Here is a 14,075-nt window from a genome sequence, read left to right as displayed (position 1 = left end):
CAGTACTTATAGACTCATATCAGCGTAGCAAGTGCCGGTGATGATGCGTTCGCCTATGCTGCCATTGGCTATGAAGTTTTTGGCCTAATTGTGCTTCCGTTGTCTTCTGATAGACATTCAGATATTTGATAGCCCAGTATGTTTCCTTGAATGCATGTGGGTAATTCTCAACAAATGTCTTGCACTCCGGAGTAACGGCGGAGCAAGCGCTGTCCTCCCAGATTTTTGGACTTCCAGCCCAGTCACCACAAAAGGTAATGTCGAATATTATTTGCATATCTCTGAAGCTTTCCGTAAAGCTACAGTTTCCGGTAAAAAGCGCGGCTGGTGTTCCCCAGTTCGAAGGGTCTGGATTGCCATTCCTGATATCGCTTGGGATGCCGGCTATTCTGGGGAAAACCCAGATCTTAAGGTCTTCGGTGGTCCATTCAGTCGCATATACACCTCCTCCAGCAATGTTCAAACCGCTGCTGTAACTTGTTGGATCGTCGGCCTTGATTGTGCAGCCATTGCCGCCTAACGGTGGTGGAGCGTTCTGGTCACAATAGGGTGTCGTCAACCTGCCTGTGAATTGGGCATCCTTTGATATAGTGCAATTGTGACCGGTATGGAGGGTCATAGTGTTCGAGAGGTCAAGATTGATGCCCTCATAAATGTCAACTTCTCCGTTCGTTGGCCAGTTGGGTCCCAGGAGCCAGTAAGCTGGCCATATTCCACATGCAGGCCCAGGGACATGCTCGAAATCAATGATCCACAGCCCCTGGTTATAACTCTTCTTGCTTGATATCCTCACGCTTGGTCGGCCGTCTGGGGTGATATTCGTGTGGTCGGCACCCATCCGGACCACCGTGCTACCATCATATCGAGACTCGAAATCGATTAAACCTGCAGACCTAGCTTCTTTCTCCCCTACATACTTGACAAAGCCATGAGTTGGGTCTTCTCCAGTGAAGAAGTCGAAGTTTGAGAAAAATGTTGATCCTTCGAAGTTATCGACCAGCGAATATGAAGCCAGCGACCCCCCAACAAGGGAACAAGCCAGGAGAATATGAGCAATTGCACCCATCTCCACACGGTTATGAAGGTGTACGCGCCAAAATGTGCTTCGTTCCTGTCATGATATTGGGAGGTAAATCGGTAAATCATAAGTGGAAACAAACCCTTGGAGAAAGCCATCGATTATATACCCCTAATTACCGTACAGCTATTTCATTCCTCAGCCCCAATAATCGAGCTCGAGTTAAATACTCGAAAGGGGTAAATTTGAGTCTCAACCCTGTACCTTGCAGCAAAATAATGGGAGCGAATATTACTGGCTGGGGTTGCAGATCAATCTCTCAGCCAAGCTGCTCAACCACCTTTATTTTATGCTTTCTTTTTCCTTTCCATCGCTATTTTGGGAGAGCAAGCCTAGGAATCGACGATCATAATCTGAAAACGAGGGCAGTTTGGGAAGGCCATTGCGCACTCTGCTAGACCTCCAGAGTACTACCCCATGGTCCCATAGCCAGTGAGGATGTTTGATGAATATCACATATATTTACCCCAGATAAGGGCAGGAGTTGGTGAAACACACAAGTTCATGAAGATGATAACTAGCTGAATCAGCCCTGCAGCACCCTAGGGCGTGATGCAAATTGAGCAGATTCCCGGCATTTTGCCCTCATGAAGTGAATGGTTTATGAGAAAATGCATGTCCATTAACTATACCACTCGGCACTGTGGTTACCCCCTTCTCTGCAGGCCTCTCGTTAAAGTGAATGTAAATCCAAGTCGGGCATCGGAGCAAGCAACACTTCTGAGCAGTTAAGTAATTGGAACTTGCCTATGACAAACAACGCTGTTCCACGCACGGAGTTATCATATCTGATGCATAGCTCCATTGCAATAGGGATGAGTATGTACCCAGGCAGTTCATGCTTACTGTAACACTCCTCGGGTGGACATTCACTGTTTTCTTGGGTATCCTATTAATAGAATTCCTTTTGCCCCGCTGCAGGGAGTATCTGCTGTCGAATTCTCTTTCCCCGCAAGCGACTTTTTCAGCACCGGCATTGATGGCTGGTTTGCTGGGTCCATAAGAGGATTCGTCACGTCCAGCTCACTTGGCCGTTACTGGGTAACTATGGTGAGTATCAGTGCCAGCCCATAGACTGACAGGAGGATCTGAAGGCAGTGTTGAAGACATTTCGCTTCGATAAGAGTGTAGCCACCAGACTCATTGGCTATCACTTCGTATTGTTGTTTATGGCTTCGTCGTCGTCGTCGTTGGGAACCTGTCAGGTTTAAGCCCTCCTGATTACATAATTTCACTTAACACCGAAAGTTTTAGTGGAGAGCCGTTGCTTATATAATCTGATACGGAGCTTAATTTATCCGCAAAGAAATTCGGCCTCTGGTGCAGGTCGAATCAGATGGTGAGCGCAGCTTCGAATTTGACGCTTGACCGAGGAGGTTGGGATCAATTCAAGAGTTGTGATGGCTGCAACCCCGAGATACTTGGCTCCCCTGTCGAGGGGAGTATTGTCTTCTTCCCTACGACCCCAGGTTGTAGCTCCATCCTTTATATGCCCTCTCCAACAACAGCAACGATATGCCTCAAAGTCGTCCAAGTCAAAAGACTCCAAGCCCAAGAAGAAGAAGCCAATGTATACCCAATATGACATCCGAGATGCAATCCAATTCTCACTATGCGATGCCATGAGGTGTGTATACTGCTCTGTTGCGTCAATTGTCCATTCTTGCGAACAAGCTGCTTCTCGCTCTCAAGTGTAGATTTTATACTTACCTTAAAACTTTTTTTCACGACAAGATATCTTCGCGCATTCGAAGCTGGCCGGAATACTTCCTCCGTCAAGTATGAAGTCCATGTCAAATTACGCACAAAACGAGACGGCCCCGTGATTCGAAATCAGATACGTCTTCCGCATGCGGTTCGGTCCGACCTGCGAGTCTGTGTTATATGTCCACCAGGATCTCGTGCCGCAAAGGAAGCCAAAGCTGCTGGTGCCGACATCGTTGGTGAAGAGGAAGTTTTCAACTCTATCAAGGCAGGAAATATTGACTTTGATGTTTGTATCTGTCACACCAACAGTTTGCCTAGTCTGAATAAGGCCGGTTTGGGCCGAGTGTTGGGTCCCAAGGGTTTGATGCCTAGCGCGAAGCTGGGCACCGTTGTCGACAATGTTGCTACCACTGTGAGAAATATGCGTGGAGGCAGTATTTACAGAGAAAGATCTGGTGTCGTCAAGTTGGCAATTGGTCAATTGGGCTTCTCTCCCGAAGAACTCAAGAACAACCTGGGTGCTTTTATTGCTGCAATCAAGAAAGATGCGGCTGGAATGTCGGACCAAATATCCAAGGATATTGCCGAAGTTGTAGGTTTTCTCATTCTTCCCTTCTTTTCCCTTTCTCTAGTTACTGCTTGACTGACAATTACCCAAGGTACTGAGCACCACCAATGGCCCAGGCTTCAGCCTGAACGGTGAATACAAGAGCGAAAATTCTCCTCCTCTGCACATGTTGACCGGATGTTAAGAGTTAGCGGAATGAAAACATGTAAATTAGTCTGTATATCTATGTTTTGGCGTCTTTTGATAGAAATATTATTCCATTGAGAAGAGTCAACCGCCCAAACTCCAAAACAAGCATTCTCTAAACATGCATAAAGACCAGCAGTCTTCAATTATTCAGTTATTGTTCCCAGCCTTTTCAAACATTGCTGTCCTTCGTCATGGTGTCCCAGCGAGTCATATAACCGTAGTATTGTAGAAATTTTTTCGTCCCGCTTTGATCCAAGTTTACTTGTTTCCTTTAGCGCGGTGCTCAGGTCAAGCAGTAGAGCCGACTTGATGGCATCAATCCTACCGGCATGGCTGGAGATGAAAGGGTGTTTCTCTCCAATCCGATCCGCCATTACCTTCACACTCAGATATTGTTGTATATGGGCCTCCAGCCTGCGAAGAGATATTCTCGCCTTGTTTCCGCCCTCGTTCTCACTTTCTTCTCCATCTTCGTCGCTATCGTCTGCTTCGCTTCCTAGTATGACATCCGACAGGCCATCACTTTCATGATCATCTTCCGCTTGAGCTCCGTTCTCCTTTGCCGTTGCATCCTTTCCAGGCCGGATCATGAGATTCGTCTCCAACAATTCGATCCTTTCTGCAACATCTAGTAGTTCGTACCCAACCGAAATCTTTGACCGTAGCCGTTTCTTTTCATCAAGACATTCCCGTATCTCTTTTTTCTTTGCCTCGAACTGATCTTTTATCCCTTGCACGTTTCTCTGGAACCCAAGCAAGCCAGCTCTAATCTCCTGGACCTTGTCCTGGCCACCCTTCAGAGCAGCTCCAAGGGACAAAAACTCTTGGTAATTTTCATTCACAAGGTCAAGAAGTTCCTTGTTCAGTGCCTCATTCAGCTCTCGAAGCTCGGTCTGTAGATCAGCCAACGACTGGTGGCGGTTTGATAGCGAGGCCAGGAAGGTTGTGGCATCGAAATCCGGCGTTAGAAAAGAAGCTCTCGATATCGGCTTCGGGAACGGAAGATTATCATCGTTCAAGTCGTTATCTGACCCGTCCGAATCTCCGAACTACGTGTAGATATATCCATGTTAGCACAGCACTACATGCATCTACCGGTGGATGGGCAAGTCGATGGGAGAGAAACAAACATAGAACCTGCTCATGGTTGAGGCAATGATCCCCCCGTCAGCTTCGATGCAATGGCCCCCTCAAGGCTCCTGCATGTCTTTCCCTTGCTATGTCTACCCGTCGACCGGCCTCTGACCGAACTGTTCATCCTCGTCCCACGGAGTGTATCCTCCCATCCGGGCCTCCACCTCAGCACTCGACGGGACCTGGGGCCACCGAGCCCTCAAATGCGGAACATCGATCTTCCGCCAGGTGTAGCTAAACACGGGACTCCGGGAGGTCCCCCGCAACCCTAGCCAGCCGCCAGCATGATGATAACAAGCGATGGATAACGGTGCCAACACATCTTCTGCAGGCCGCCCACATCATGGAGGGCTTGTCACCGATTAGAGCCTGAGACATCCCTCCTCAACGGTTTCCGGGGGACACTGAAGGCCGGGGAAAGTGTGGCATCTCCAGCTTCATCCCGACCTTGCTTGCGCTCCCGCTGACCATCCAATCCCTGGCGGACATGCGTATATGCAGCCCAGTCGCATAGTCAAGGCCGTCTCGTCATACATATCCTGACACGCATCATCGATTTACTTATGCCAGTACAGTCGTGGGGAGACCAGCCTGACCATATCCCAGCTTGATGAGCCAAGAGGGACTCTTGTTGCTGCAGACAGATCTACTCCACGTATGCCCTGCGCCTGACACATACTCACACACTCGGGATGGATTCCAGCTCTGATCGGCCGTCATCCCTAGCCAGTATAGAGCATCTCTCTTCGTCTCTTCCTACGCCTCAGCCATGGGCAAACCAGTCTCTCTCTACATTGGGGACTCGCGGCCGGCTATTCAATCCCGCCCTGGACGATCCTACGCTTGCTCGACGGACCACTGCTTTGCGGCAACTTCATGGGATTACTAGGCCTCCTCAGCGGAAACATCGTCAGTCTGCTTCTATTGCCAGCCGGGCCTCTCTGTCTTCTCAACCGGTTATTGTTCGGACCTATTCTGGAGGACCGGAGAGGGAATCTGCAATGTCAAGGAGGCAGAGCTCAGACAGAGAACAGACGGCTAACGCTCCTCCGGCACGTCTTCCGTCAGTTGATGAGTTCGGTATCGAAGGCATACTACAGTCTATCGAGCCCAACATACAGGTGACTTTGGATGCTATAGCCGAGATATGCGGCCGAAGCAAGCTAAGTCTTGCAAATGAATACGGGAGCCATAGGCCGCCTCTGGGTGAAATCAGAGCACCTGCACGAACGAGTGATCACGGCCTTTTAACAGTGGAAGAGGCAAGCTCTAGCACGGAGAGGCTGGCAGACGACAATGTCTTGGTCGTGGGTGACGATATCAGCACTGTGGATGGGCATGGTCGGTATTCGTCCACCTACGACTACCTCAATCCAATACCCCGGCCAACGGGTCTCTTTGATTTCCGCAATTCACTTCCTCAGGCATGGGCTGAGACAAATACGGCACAGCAGCAGGCCGAATCTCACAGGCACACCGTAAGAAGAGAATTGGCCCCTACTCATGAAGAGACCGTTCCTTCAGCCCGCAACAATCATCCGGTAGATAAAGGGAGGCTACCGTATCTTCCTTGGGCTCTTGACACTTGTCTTGAAAGCGGTGATTACAATGCTACTGGACAGTCAATGATGACACGTCCTGTTATATCTGCTGTCCATCTAGACGCCCAGGCCGATAGGTCTTATCACTTGACTGAGCCAGACAGGCCGTGGCCTTCGACTGGCGCGATAGTGGACATTCCAAACTACGATGAACTTCCACATATCAATGGACACAAGCAAAAATCCCACTCTAGGAAATCCTCCGTTCTGGATGAATTGCAAGGGTTCCTCAGCTGGGTTGGGAAAATGAGTCGCGCTCATGGTAAACCCAGCCAAGAGGTCACATCGCTTGTATCTGCACAGGAAAAGCTACGAGATGTTTTAGAGAAACAAAATGCTCGGCTTAGCCACCTCCCTGATGATTGAAGTCATGCCATACAAGCTTGCTTTTCCTTATGGTCGACATGTCACGATTCACGAAGCGGAATAACGACAATTTCACGATTATCACGACTCTATTTACCTATCTATACTCTGTACTCTGGCATATGTGGTATACAAACCAACTTCTGTATGTCAGAATGTGTATTTAAATCAATAATGGAATTAGTTGTTTTTTGTTTAGCGCGTCACAAGTGGCATGTAGTTAATAGCTGGGCCGTCACAGCCGGTAACTGCTGGTAACTAGCTGGTCGAGATCGGCCTCACAGCCCAAGCAAGATCCTGTGTCTATTATAGTAAAAATAAGGAGGCCCTTCAATCCTCCAACAAAATATAGAGACAGCCTTTCGAAGCTGGACTTTACTAACCATTTAAAATAGTTAGACTGCGATTACATTACGACAATCCCTATGAGTGTGGCGATAGTCACAGCTAACCAGCCTCCCCTTAGGGCAGCCGCGGAATCCTCACTGTACGGGTAGTGTCTGTGGCTAACCATCTTCAGACACGTCATTTGGGATGTAGCATTGTGGACAAGACTACGATTGTTTCCACCAAGGAACACAGTCACGACCGGGGTGATCTTGTAGGCCTCACTGAAGAAATCCTCGGCTCTCGAGGAGGACCCCTGCGGTTAATAAAGTTAACTAATTAGCGCCATGCGGCTTATTTTTATAAAATTCGGTCCCATCATCTCAGCTTACATTTGAAGTCACCTCGGCGATCTGCATTAGCCCATCCGACTTCTGCTGCACGGGCCAGCAATCCGAAGAGTTTCTGGCAGCATGGAGGTTCCCAATTGACTTGATAGTGAAGTTTCCGAGGGAGGTACCGTGGCCCCCGAATAAGGAGCATCCGCTAAAATCATCCTTCTTCAATTCTTGCTCGAGCGCGTTACAGGCATTGGCATTACCCCCGGCCCGGTTGGCTGCATTCCTAGCTCGCTGCGTGATTGTATCAATGCACTTTTGCTGAATAACATCGGCGCAGGTCCCAGTGGCAGCGAAGGTATCGGCCCCACTAGGGGGCGTGAACTTGTTGGCTGGTGGATCGTTGAAGATAACTGCACAGCCAGAGAGGCTGTTCGTCTCTGTGTGCTCCGGGGTGCCTAGGGAGTAAAACGACCTGATGGGACGTACTCGCGAGCCGTTAAACTGGACCGGTGTGGCCGAGACGTTGACAGCCTTGACAAGGGAGAAGCCTTTTAGTTCTGAGGGAACATCCGGGATAGGGGACACCCCGACTCCTATGAAGGTGGTATTTTCAACGGTGCAGCGATCGCTATCATAGTGCGGGGGGCACCCGACAGCATCACAGCCCACTAGCTTGACATCTTCTGCGATAACGGGAGAGAAGAGCAGGGGTAGGAGAAGGGCGATGGTTGATGTTTTGAGACGAGGCATCATTGCCTTTGGGAGGGAATGACTTAAATCTGAAGTAAAAGCGATTGTTTAGAGGGGAACTCTGGACAGTAGAAAACTACAGGCTCGTTCGTAATTGAATATAAAAATGCCCGTCTCCAATAGTGCGAGGCGGGAGTTATTTATCACTTGAGGCATATCTAAGTACCTACCTACCCAGGACTTGAGAGGGCATCATTGTACCCTCTGCTAAGTACAGTATTTTCGTTGCATCATATTCATGCCCGCAACACACTATAACTACTAGAAATGGCTCACAGCCTTGGGTATAAGGCGCAGCGGAGCTTTTTGCCCTAACCACACATCAGGGTATGTGAACCATGGCCCAATCATGACGCTTTCCTAACTGTTGGTTTTGTTTTGTTATCCCTTCCAAGAACTGTGCCTTACCCAAGCCTCCATATGCCTTTGTTATGGCGTTTGTCATATTCAACCCGGATTGGTTCGTATCCATAGCGCAAACAAAGCGCTTGGCCGTGTTCCAGGTAACTGCTAGGTAGGTAATGAGCCAACTTCAGGGCTCTCACTTGATTAGTTAACTGGTCAGATATGTACCAAGCCGTTCTATTTCTAGATATTCTGATATTAGTTTGATGTCGAATGCGGAGGCACAGTGAAAATCCGATAAAACAACGCATTCAGGTTTCAGTGCATGGGGATTCTTGGGCCCGGATGATGTAACTTTTAGACAATCGAGATCTTGAATCATTATGTTAGGGTGCTTTAATAACACCCGCTCTTGAGCCAAATAGGTAATTCTTGATACTGAAAAGGTCTGGAGATTATACCTGAACACTTGAACAGTGCCTTGATTTCATTTCTATCCCATTCTCAACGTCAGAGAGACTGCCATTTCAGTCACACTATAGCCCAGGGCGGACATGATACCGGAACCAACGCAGAGATATCTCGATACGGTAACTCGAGGACCCAAAATGAATTTGTGCGTTTGCTTCTCATATAGATAGAAAATGGAAAAGAGAGCCTACCGCAGGTGAGAGAAAGCCCAGAGGGTTGTCTTTGGTTCAAAGGCTAATAACATAAAGACGGCATCCAGTGTTTCCCCTGCCGGAGAACCGAACCGTTATCCCCGGATTCGTAACTGGACCTCCAACGGCACGGTGGTATAAGCAACTTATTGACTCGTCAGTGATAGCCGTCGACGACGGGTACCCTGCCATCCATCGGGTATTCTTTTCCTTTGTTTGAACTTTCATATTTATTTGTTTGTCCGATAGAATAGCCTAGCTAGCATCATCAGTATCATATAACAGGCTCTTTCACATCCGTTGGTGTTGGACTTGTTGAAGATTTTGAAGACATGATTATCATTCCATTTATTGCCGTCGTGTCCGAAACGCAGGACTCTTGTCGGAAGTAAATATCTGGCGGCAGTAGGTGGAACCATTTAACTTCCGACAGAGTCTATATTAGTTAGTCATCAATATAAAATTCCCTTATTGGTTGCTGTTGGCGCGGTCCCACTAGTTAAATCACTGAGTCAGCTATCGCTCCCCTGACTAAACTACTTTCGGCACATCAGCCAGAGTTTTTGCGGCGTGCAGAGAAAGCATGAAAAACACTTTTTGACTCCGTTAGACTAAGTTGCTTCACTATACATAGTAACTCGGACGTTATCCAGTTGGACATAGGCCAGGCGTGGAGCTTAGTACTGGGTACTGAAGCGTCTGCCCTCAGACGATTACCTTCGCTACAAGCCACCTATAAGAGCTACCTTTCAGCGCTCTATTCTAAGGTACGCAAGAGCTTGCAGCAAGGTGATGGCAAACCTGGTACTAGTGATGCGAATACCTATATCCTGTGGATACTGGTAACTAGCCACTGTATCTGAATTCTTGTTTTCTCGGGTCTCGGTTCTCGGTTCTGAATTCCACCGAGGGCACCTCAGTATATTTTAACTGGTTGAACCCAGGGGGTGTAACGGAAGCGTGCTGCAAACTAGATGGCAAGTTGTGAACTGGCAGTGTAGCTCTCACGAATGGAGTAGCAGCACGGCTTTACATAGGTGTTCTTGCTCATAAACGGCAGATATCCACTACGACTGACTCCTCCGAATCATGTTTCTCTTCTATATATCCGGAAACCTGTCCGGACGTATGATGGAAACTAAATAGGAAAGGACCAATGCTCACTAAACCCCATCATCCGAAAAGATAAGATGCGCTGCCTCAAAGAAGCCATATTCTCAATTTAGAGTCGGGTGTGGATCCAGATATAACCTTGACTCTATGGGGCATTTTACCCTTTTATGGTTTGACAATATCACTTGTGGTTGTAATTTGGGTATTTAATAAGTCATTTTCACAATAATTTCATGATAATTAGTCATTTCATTTCCTCTGTTGTATACATAGCTTCGAATGACCCCAACGGAGATATAAATTGACACTTTGCCCTCATCCCAAACTCCAGCTTGCCCAAACTCCAAAGCTCTTCTATTAAACTGAAGGCCATATCATGCTGTGGATTGTTCAAGTTGTTTCCACCAGCTGAATGACCTCTTTCGCAAGGTTTTCAAAAGTCGGCTGGGACCAACATTTTTGATATCTTTCAACCAACGGGCTTTCCTGAGGCTGACTACCAATCGTCTCTAATTTTTCTGCCTTCTGCTCCTCATTATTCTCATCTGAATCCGAACGAGAGCCCTCAACCATCTCCCCGAAACTCACATCAATCGGGACAGCTCCCAGAAAGCGTATGCCCATATCATCAGCCATCACCTTCCCTCCACCCTTGGAGAAAACGTTGCTCACCTCCCCGCAACAAGGACACGTATATCCAGACATATTCTCAACCACACCAAGGACCGGAATGTTCGTCTTTGCACAGAAATTGACTCCCTTTCGCACGTCGGATATAGCTACAGCTTGAGGAGTAGTGACTAATACGGCACCAGCGAGGCGCGGCTGTGTTGATCCTGAGGTGGGGGACGTCGTAGCTTGACTTAGTAGTTGCTCGGCGATTGCGATATGTTCATCACTTGTTCCTGGAGGAGTATCTATCAGTAGATAATCCGTATCTCCCCATATGACGTCTGATAAAAACTGGCGGATCATGGCCGTTTTTTTTGGCCCTCGCCATATCACAGCATCGCCCCTATCTCGCAGTAGAAATCCCAAGGACATACACCGTAGGGACCCATAGGGGCGAGCTATGCTGTTGTCGTTCCCTTCTGGGTTATCTGTCGAAGGTATAGGTGCAGGTGTGGTAGTGTCCGAGTCTGAAGCAGGATATACGCTCACAGGAACCCAGCCGCCTGAAGCTTGTACTATTTTTGCATTTTCCTTGCCTACCAGCCGCGGCATCGAAGGTCCTGTAAGATCAATGTCCAATATGCAAACCGACCGTCCTCGGAGTGTGAGAGAGAGCGCAAGCTGGAGTGTGACGGAGGACTTTCCCACTCCACCTTTCCCGGAGAGAACCTACAAGACAAGCCGCACGTCAGCGAGTATTTGGAATAGTAATATCATAGGCTCAAAGAGATTTGGCTCTCCAGAGCTTTGTTGCCGTGATCCATGACTTGATGCGGGCTCATCTTTGCTATCGATAAGCTGCAATTTCGCGGGGCAAACGTACCAGGAGTATATTTTTGACACCATCTAGCGGCATGATGAATTATCGCCTTAAGTAGACATATATCTGGAGGTAAACAGTGTTTTCAGCATATAACAACATGAAGAATCTTTCAAGATTTTCGGGTTTCTTTGAATCTTTTTGATAGAAGTTTGGCTTATCAAGCTTCCAACTGGATTATTAAGCGGGCAGGTGCTATTTTTGTCTACTGATAAGAACATGTATCCATAAATTAGTTGATGGCCATTATTTCATCCCTTCTAAGGCCAGAGAGATCTTTGGATGAAGACTATTCCTCTCTATCTAGACAGATATCAACAACAACGCTTTGCCTAATAGGTATCTAAGTCCATTTTTGAACCACGACGCCGCCGCGCTTGTACTCCTTGAGGTCTCCGAGGATGGCAGAGCGGTCATTGAGCTCTGTACTCGGGAAAGTTGTCATAAGAACCCATTCTCGCTGTTGGCTGACCGGACTAGCTGCCGCCACGAACTGATACACGTCACCAATAGTATGCGTGGTGTTAAACCGGCTGGTTAACCGTGTGCCATCACCCAGTCTGATTTGGAGGGTAACCGTAGGTTGGGACTCGTCGATCTTTGGCTGCTCAGGACCTGTACTAGCCTCAGCCGGAGCAGGCGCTGCTGGCGGTACAGCTGCTGATGCTGCAGACACCACACCGGGAGTTGGGCTACCGAGTCGTTGACCGGATCCGGAAAAGGCCTTAAACTTCCCCTTAGGTCTCACGTAGTCTGAATCATGTTGTTTTACTTGGACATCTACATCCTGCCCAACCTGAACATTCATGATGGAGAGTGGAGCGCGTCCCTGTCGGATGCCCTCTAGTATCTGTGCATTCTTAGGATCGGAGGATCGGTATAGGTCACCATCATCAACTGAAAACCCATCGTTCCAAAAGTGGAGAGTTCTATGTACGCGCTCGAGCGGCTGCGGCTGATTCGCATTGGGATCTTCAATGATCCGACTGGGAGTGTCATCTCCCCCGAGGGTGCGAGCAGTTCCGGTAAAATGCGATTTTGCAGGGGTTGGGTTACGTTCGACAGGCGGCATTGCCCTACAGCATTGTTAGCAACAAATGTCAGGGCTGCTTAGAAAAGGGGAGTTCGTACTTCTTAGCCTTTTCGATAATTTTTCGCTTGATATCGTCTGGATTCTGGACCGCAAGCCCAGATTTCTCACCTCCAGCAAAGAGATCTTGAGGTTCATCGTCATCATAATCATGAGAAGGAGGGCCTCCACCGTCCCCCGAGCCAAGGTCTCCCAGCGTTGCAAATTTTTTGGCACCTGCTCTAGATTTTGATGCAGCTCCTTGTGCATGAGAAGCTGCTACTCCCTGAGCACCCGCTGTTGCCTCAGCATGTCGACTATCGCCCATGTCATCATAATCTGATTCTGGCCCCTCTTCTTCTGGGTAAACTTCTGCAATCGCCATATCTAGATCCCAGTTATTGGCTACCAGGTGTTCCCTAGCCTTGGATGCATGTCAGTCTTTGGACACCACCGAGAAGAACAGGTGCCACAGAGGTAACAGAGCCCAGGACCATACATACCACAGCTGGAGTGGCTCCTGTGATAGCACAGAAGTGCGAGATCATCTCGTCTTCGGCAGAGGCCATGGTCGGCGGCTGCGGGGCTCGCAGGAATCGGCAATACCCTAGAATAGTGGGAAAATATTTTGCTTCTAAGAAACAAGACGACCATAAAACACTCTGATAACAGATATTTGCTACACAAGTCAAGTGATGGGAAAGGAAGAAAAAGCTGCTGTGCTGGTCTCCGGTGTTTGTCTTTCGTCTTCTGCTTTTACGTCACTTTGGGTGCCTGGATATCAGATTAGGTAATCAGACACGGGATATTGATCTTCCCGCCCGGCCTCGCCATGGCCCCGATTACCTAAGGCAGGTAGAACTCCACCGCCCGGAGTTCCTTCGATTGGAGACAAGAGCGAAGAAGCTGGATAGACGGAGTATAGAAAACAAACAGGCACGGCGGCAGAGTCATCCTGTTAAGCAGAGCTGTTGTCAGAGCCGGCCTCGAGTGAACACGCTGCTTGCCTTTTCTCTTCTTTTTTTCCTCATATTGTATCGCTTGACGAAGTCCCTCTCCTCGACTTTCGGTCAACCGCACCAGCAGCCTGCCTCTCACACAATACTCAACCATGACGTCGAACGAGAGCACACCGAGGGTAGAGCTCTCCGATTCAGCAGTCACTCTTCCTTCAGACTCGGAGAACTACTCAGCCACTATCGAGTTGTCTCCCCCATCCGGGCCTGCTCCCGCTGCTCCTGTGACTCTTTACACACCCCCATCCTACTGGCGGATAATACAAGGTGCCGCCATCAACCTCATCCTCCCTTTCGTAAACGGGCTCATGCTTGGA

At 48.5% G+C, this 14,075-nt stretch overlaps 7 protein-coding genes across 7 annotated transcripts; 2 read left to right on the top strand and 5 right to left on the bottom strand.

Moving 5' to 3' along the window:
- Positions 1–19: 19 nt before the first annotated feature.
- ARB_06838 (GPI anchored endo-1,3(4)-beta-glucanase, putative) lies at positions 20–1,066 on the bottom strand (the record flags this gene model as incomplete). The annotated part of the gene is made up of 1 exon (XM_003015032.1): positions 20–1,066. One exon carries the CDS (start codon positions 1,064–1,066, stop codon positions 20–22), a length of 1,047 nt encoding a protein of 348 aa, XP_003015078.1.
- A 1,412-nt stretch (positions 1,067–2,478) lies between these two features.
- ARB_06837 (uncharacterized protein) lies at positions 2,479–3,428 on the top strand (the record flags this gene model as incomplete). Its single annotated transcript, XM_003015031.1, has 2 exons — positions 2,479–2,705; positions 2,813–3,428. The coding sequence occupies 2 exons, from the start codon at positions 2,479–2,481 to the stop codon at positions 3,426–3,428; spliced, it is 843 nt and encodes a 280-aa protein (XP_003015077.1).
- Positions 3,429–3,685: 257 nt separating this feature from the next.
- On the bottom strand, positions 3,686–4,687 carry ARB_06836 (uncharacterized protein; the record flags this gene model as incomplete). Its single annotated transcript, XM_003015030.1, has 2 exons — positions 3,686–4,591; positions 4,673–4,687. The coding sequence occupies 2 exons, from the start codon at positions 4,685–4,687 to the stop codon at positions 3,686–3,688; spliced, it is 921 nt and encodes a 306-aa protein (XP_003015076.1).
- A 681-nt stretch (positions 4,688–5,368) lies between these two features.
- Positions 5,369–6,643, top strand: ARB_06835 (uncharacterized protein; the record flags this gene model as incomplete). The annotated part of the gene is made up of 1 exon (XM_003015029.1): positions 5,369–6,643. The coding sequence occupies one exon, from the start codon at positions 5,369–5,371 to the stop codon at positions 6,641–6,643; it is 1,275 nt and encodes a 424-aa protein (XP_003015075.1).
- Positions 6,644–7,353: 710 nt separating this feature from the next.
- Positions 7,354–8,061, bottom strand: ARB_06834 (uncharacterized protein; the record flags this gene model as incomplete). The annotated part of the gene is made up of 1 exon (XM_003015028.1): positions 7,354–8,061. One exon carries the CDS (start codon positions 8,059–8,061, stop codon positions 7,354–7,356), a length of 708 nt encoding a protein of 235 aa, XP_003015074.1.
- A 2,510-nt stretch (positions 8,062–10,571) lies between these two features.
- On the bottom strand, positions 10,572–11,709 carry ARB_06833 (uncharacterized protein; the record flags this gene model as incomplete). The annotated part of the gene is made up of 2 exons (XM_003015027.1): positions 10,572–11,522; positions 11,677–11,709. 2 exons carry the CDS (start codon positions 11,707–11,709, stop codon positions 10,572–10,574), a joined length of 984 nt encoding a protein of 327 aa, XP_003015073.1.
- Positions 11,710–12,016: 307 nt separating this feature from the next.
- On the bottom strand, positions 12,017–13,311 carry ARB_06832 (uncharacterized protein; the record flags this gene model as incomplete). The annotated part of the gene is made up of 3 exons (XM_003015026.1): positions 12,017–12,749; positions 12,805–13,166; positions 13,246–13,311. 3 exons carry the CDS (start codon positions 13,309–13,311, stop codon positions 12,017–12,019), a joined length of 1,161 nt encoding a protein of 386 aa, XP_003015072.1.
- Positions 13,312–14,075: the final 764 nt, after the last annotated feature.

This window comes from Trichophyton benhamiae, assembly GCF_000151125.1.
Source record: "Trichophyton benhamiae CBS 112371 chromosome Unknown contig00476.0, whole genome shotgun sequence".
In the NCBI taxonomy this organism is placed as follows: Eukaryota; Fungi; Ascomycota; class Eurotiomycetes; order Onygenales; family Arthrodermataceae; genus Trichophyton; species Trichophyton benhamiae.
The sequence above is the reverse complement of the archived record's forward strand: the minus strand, read 5'-3'. Positions and strand labels throughout refer to the sequence as shown.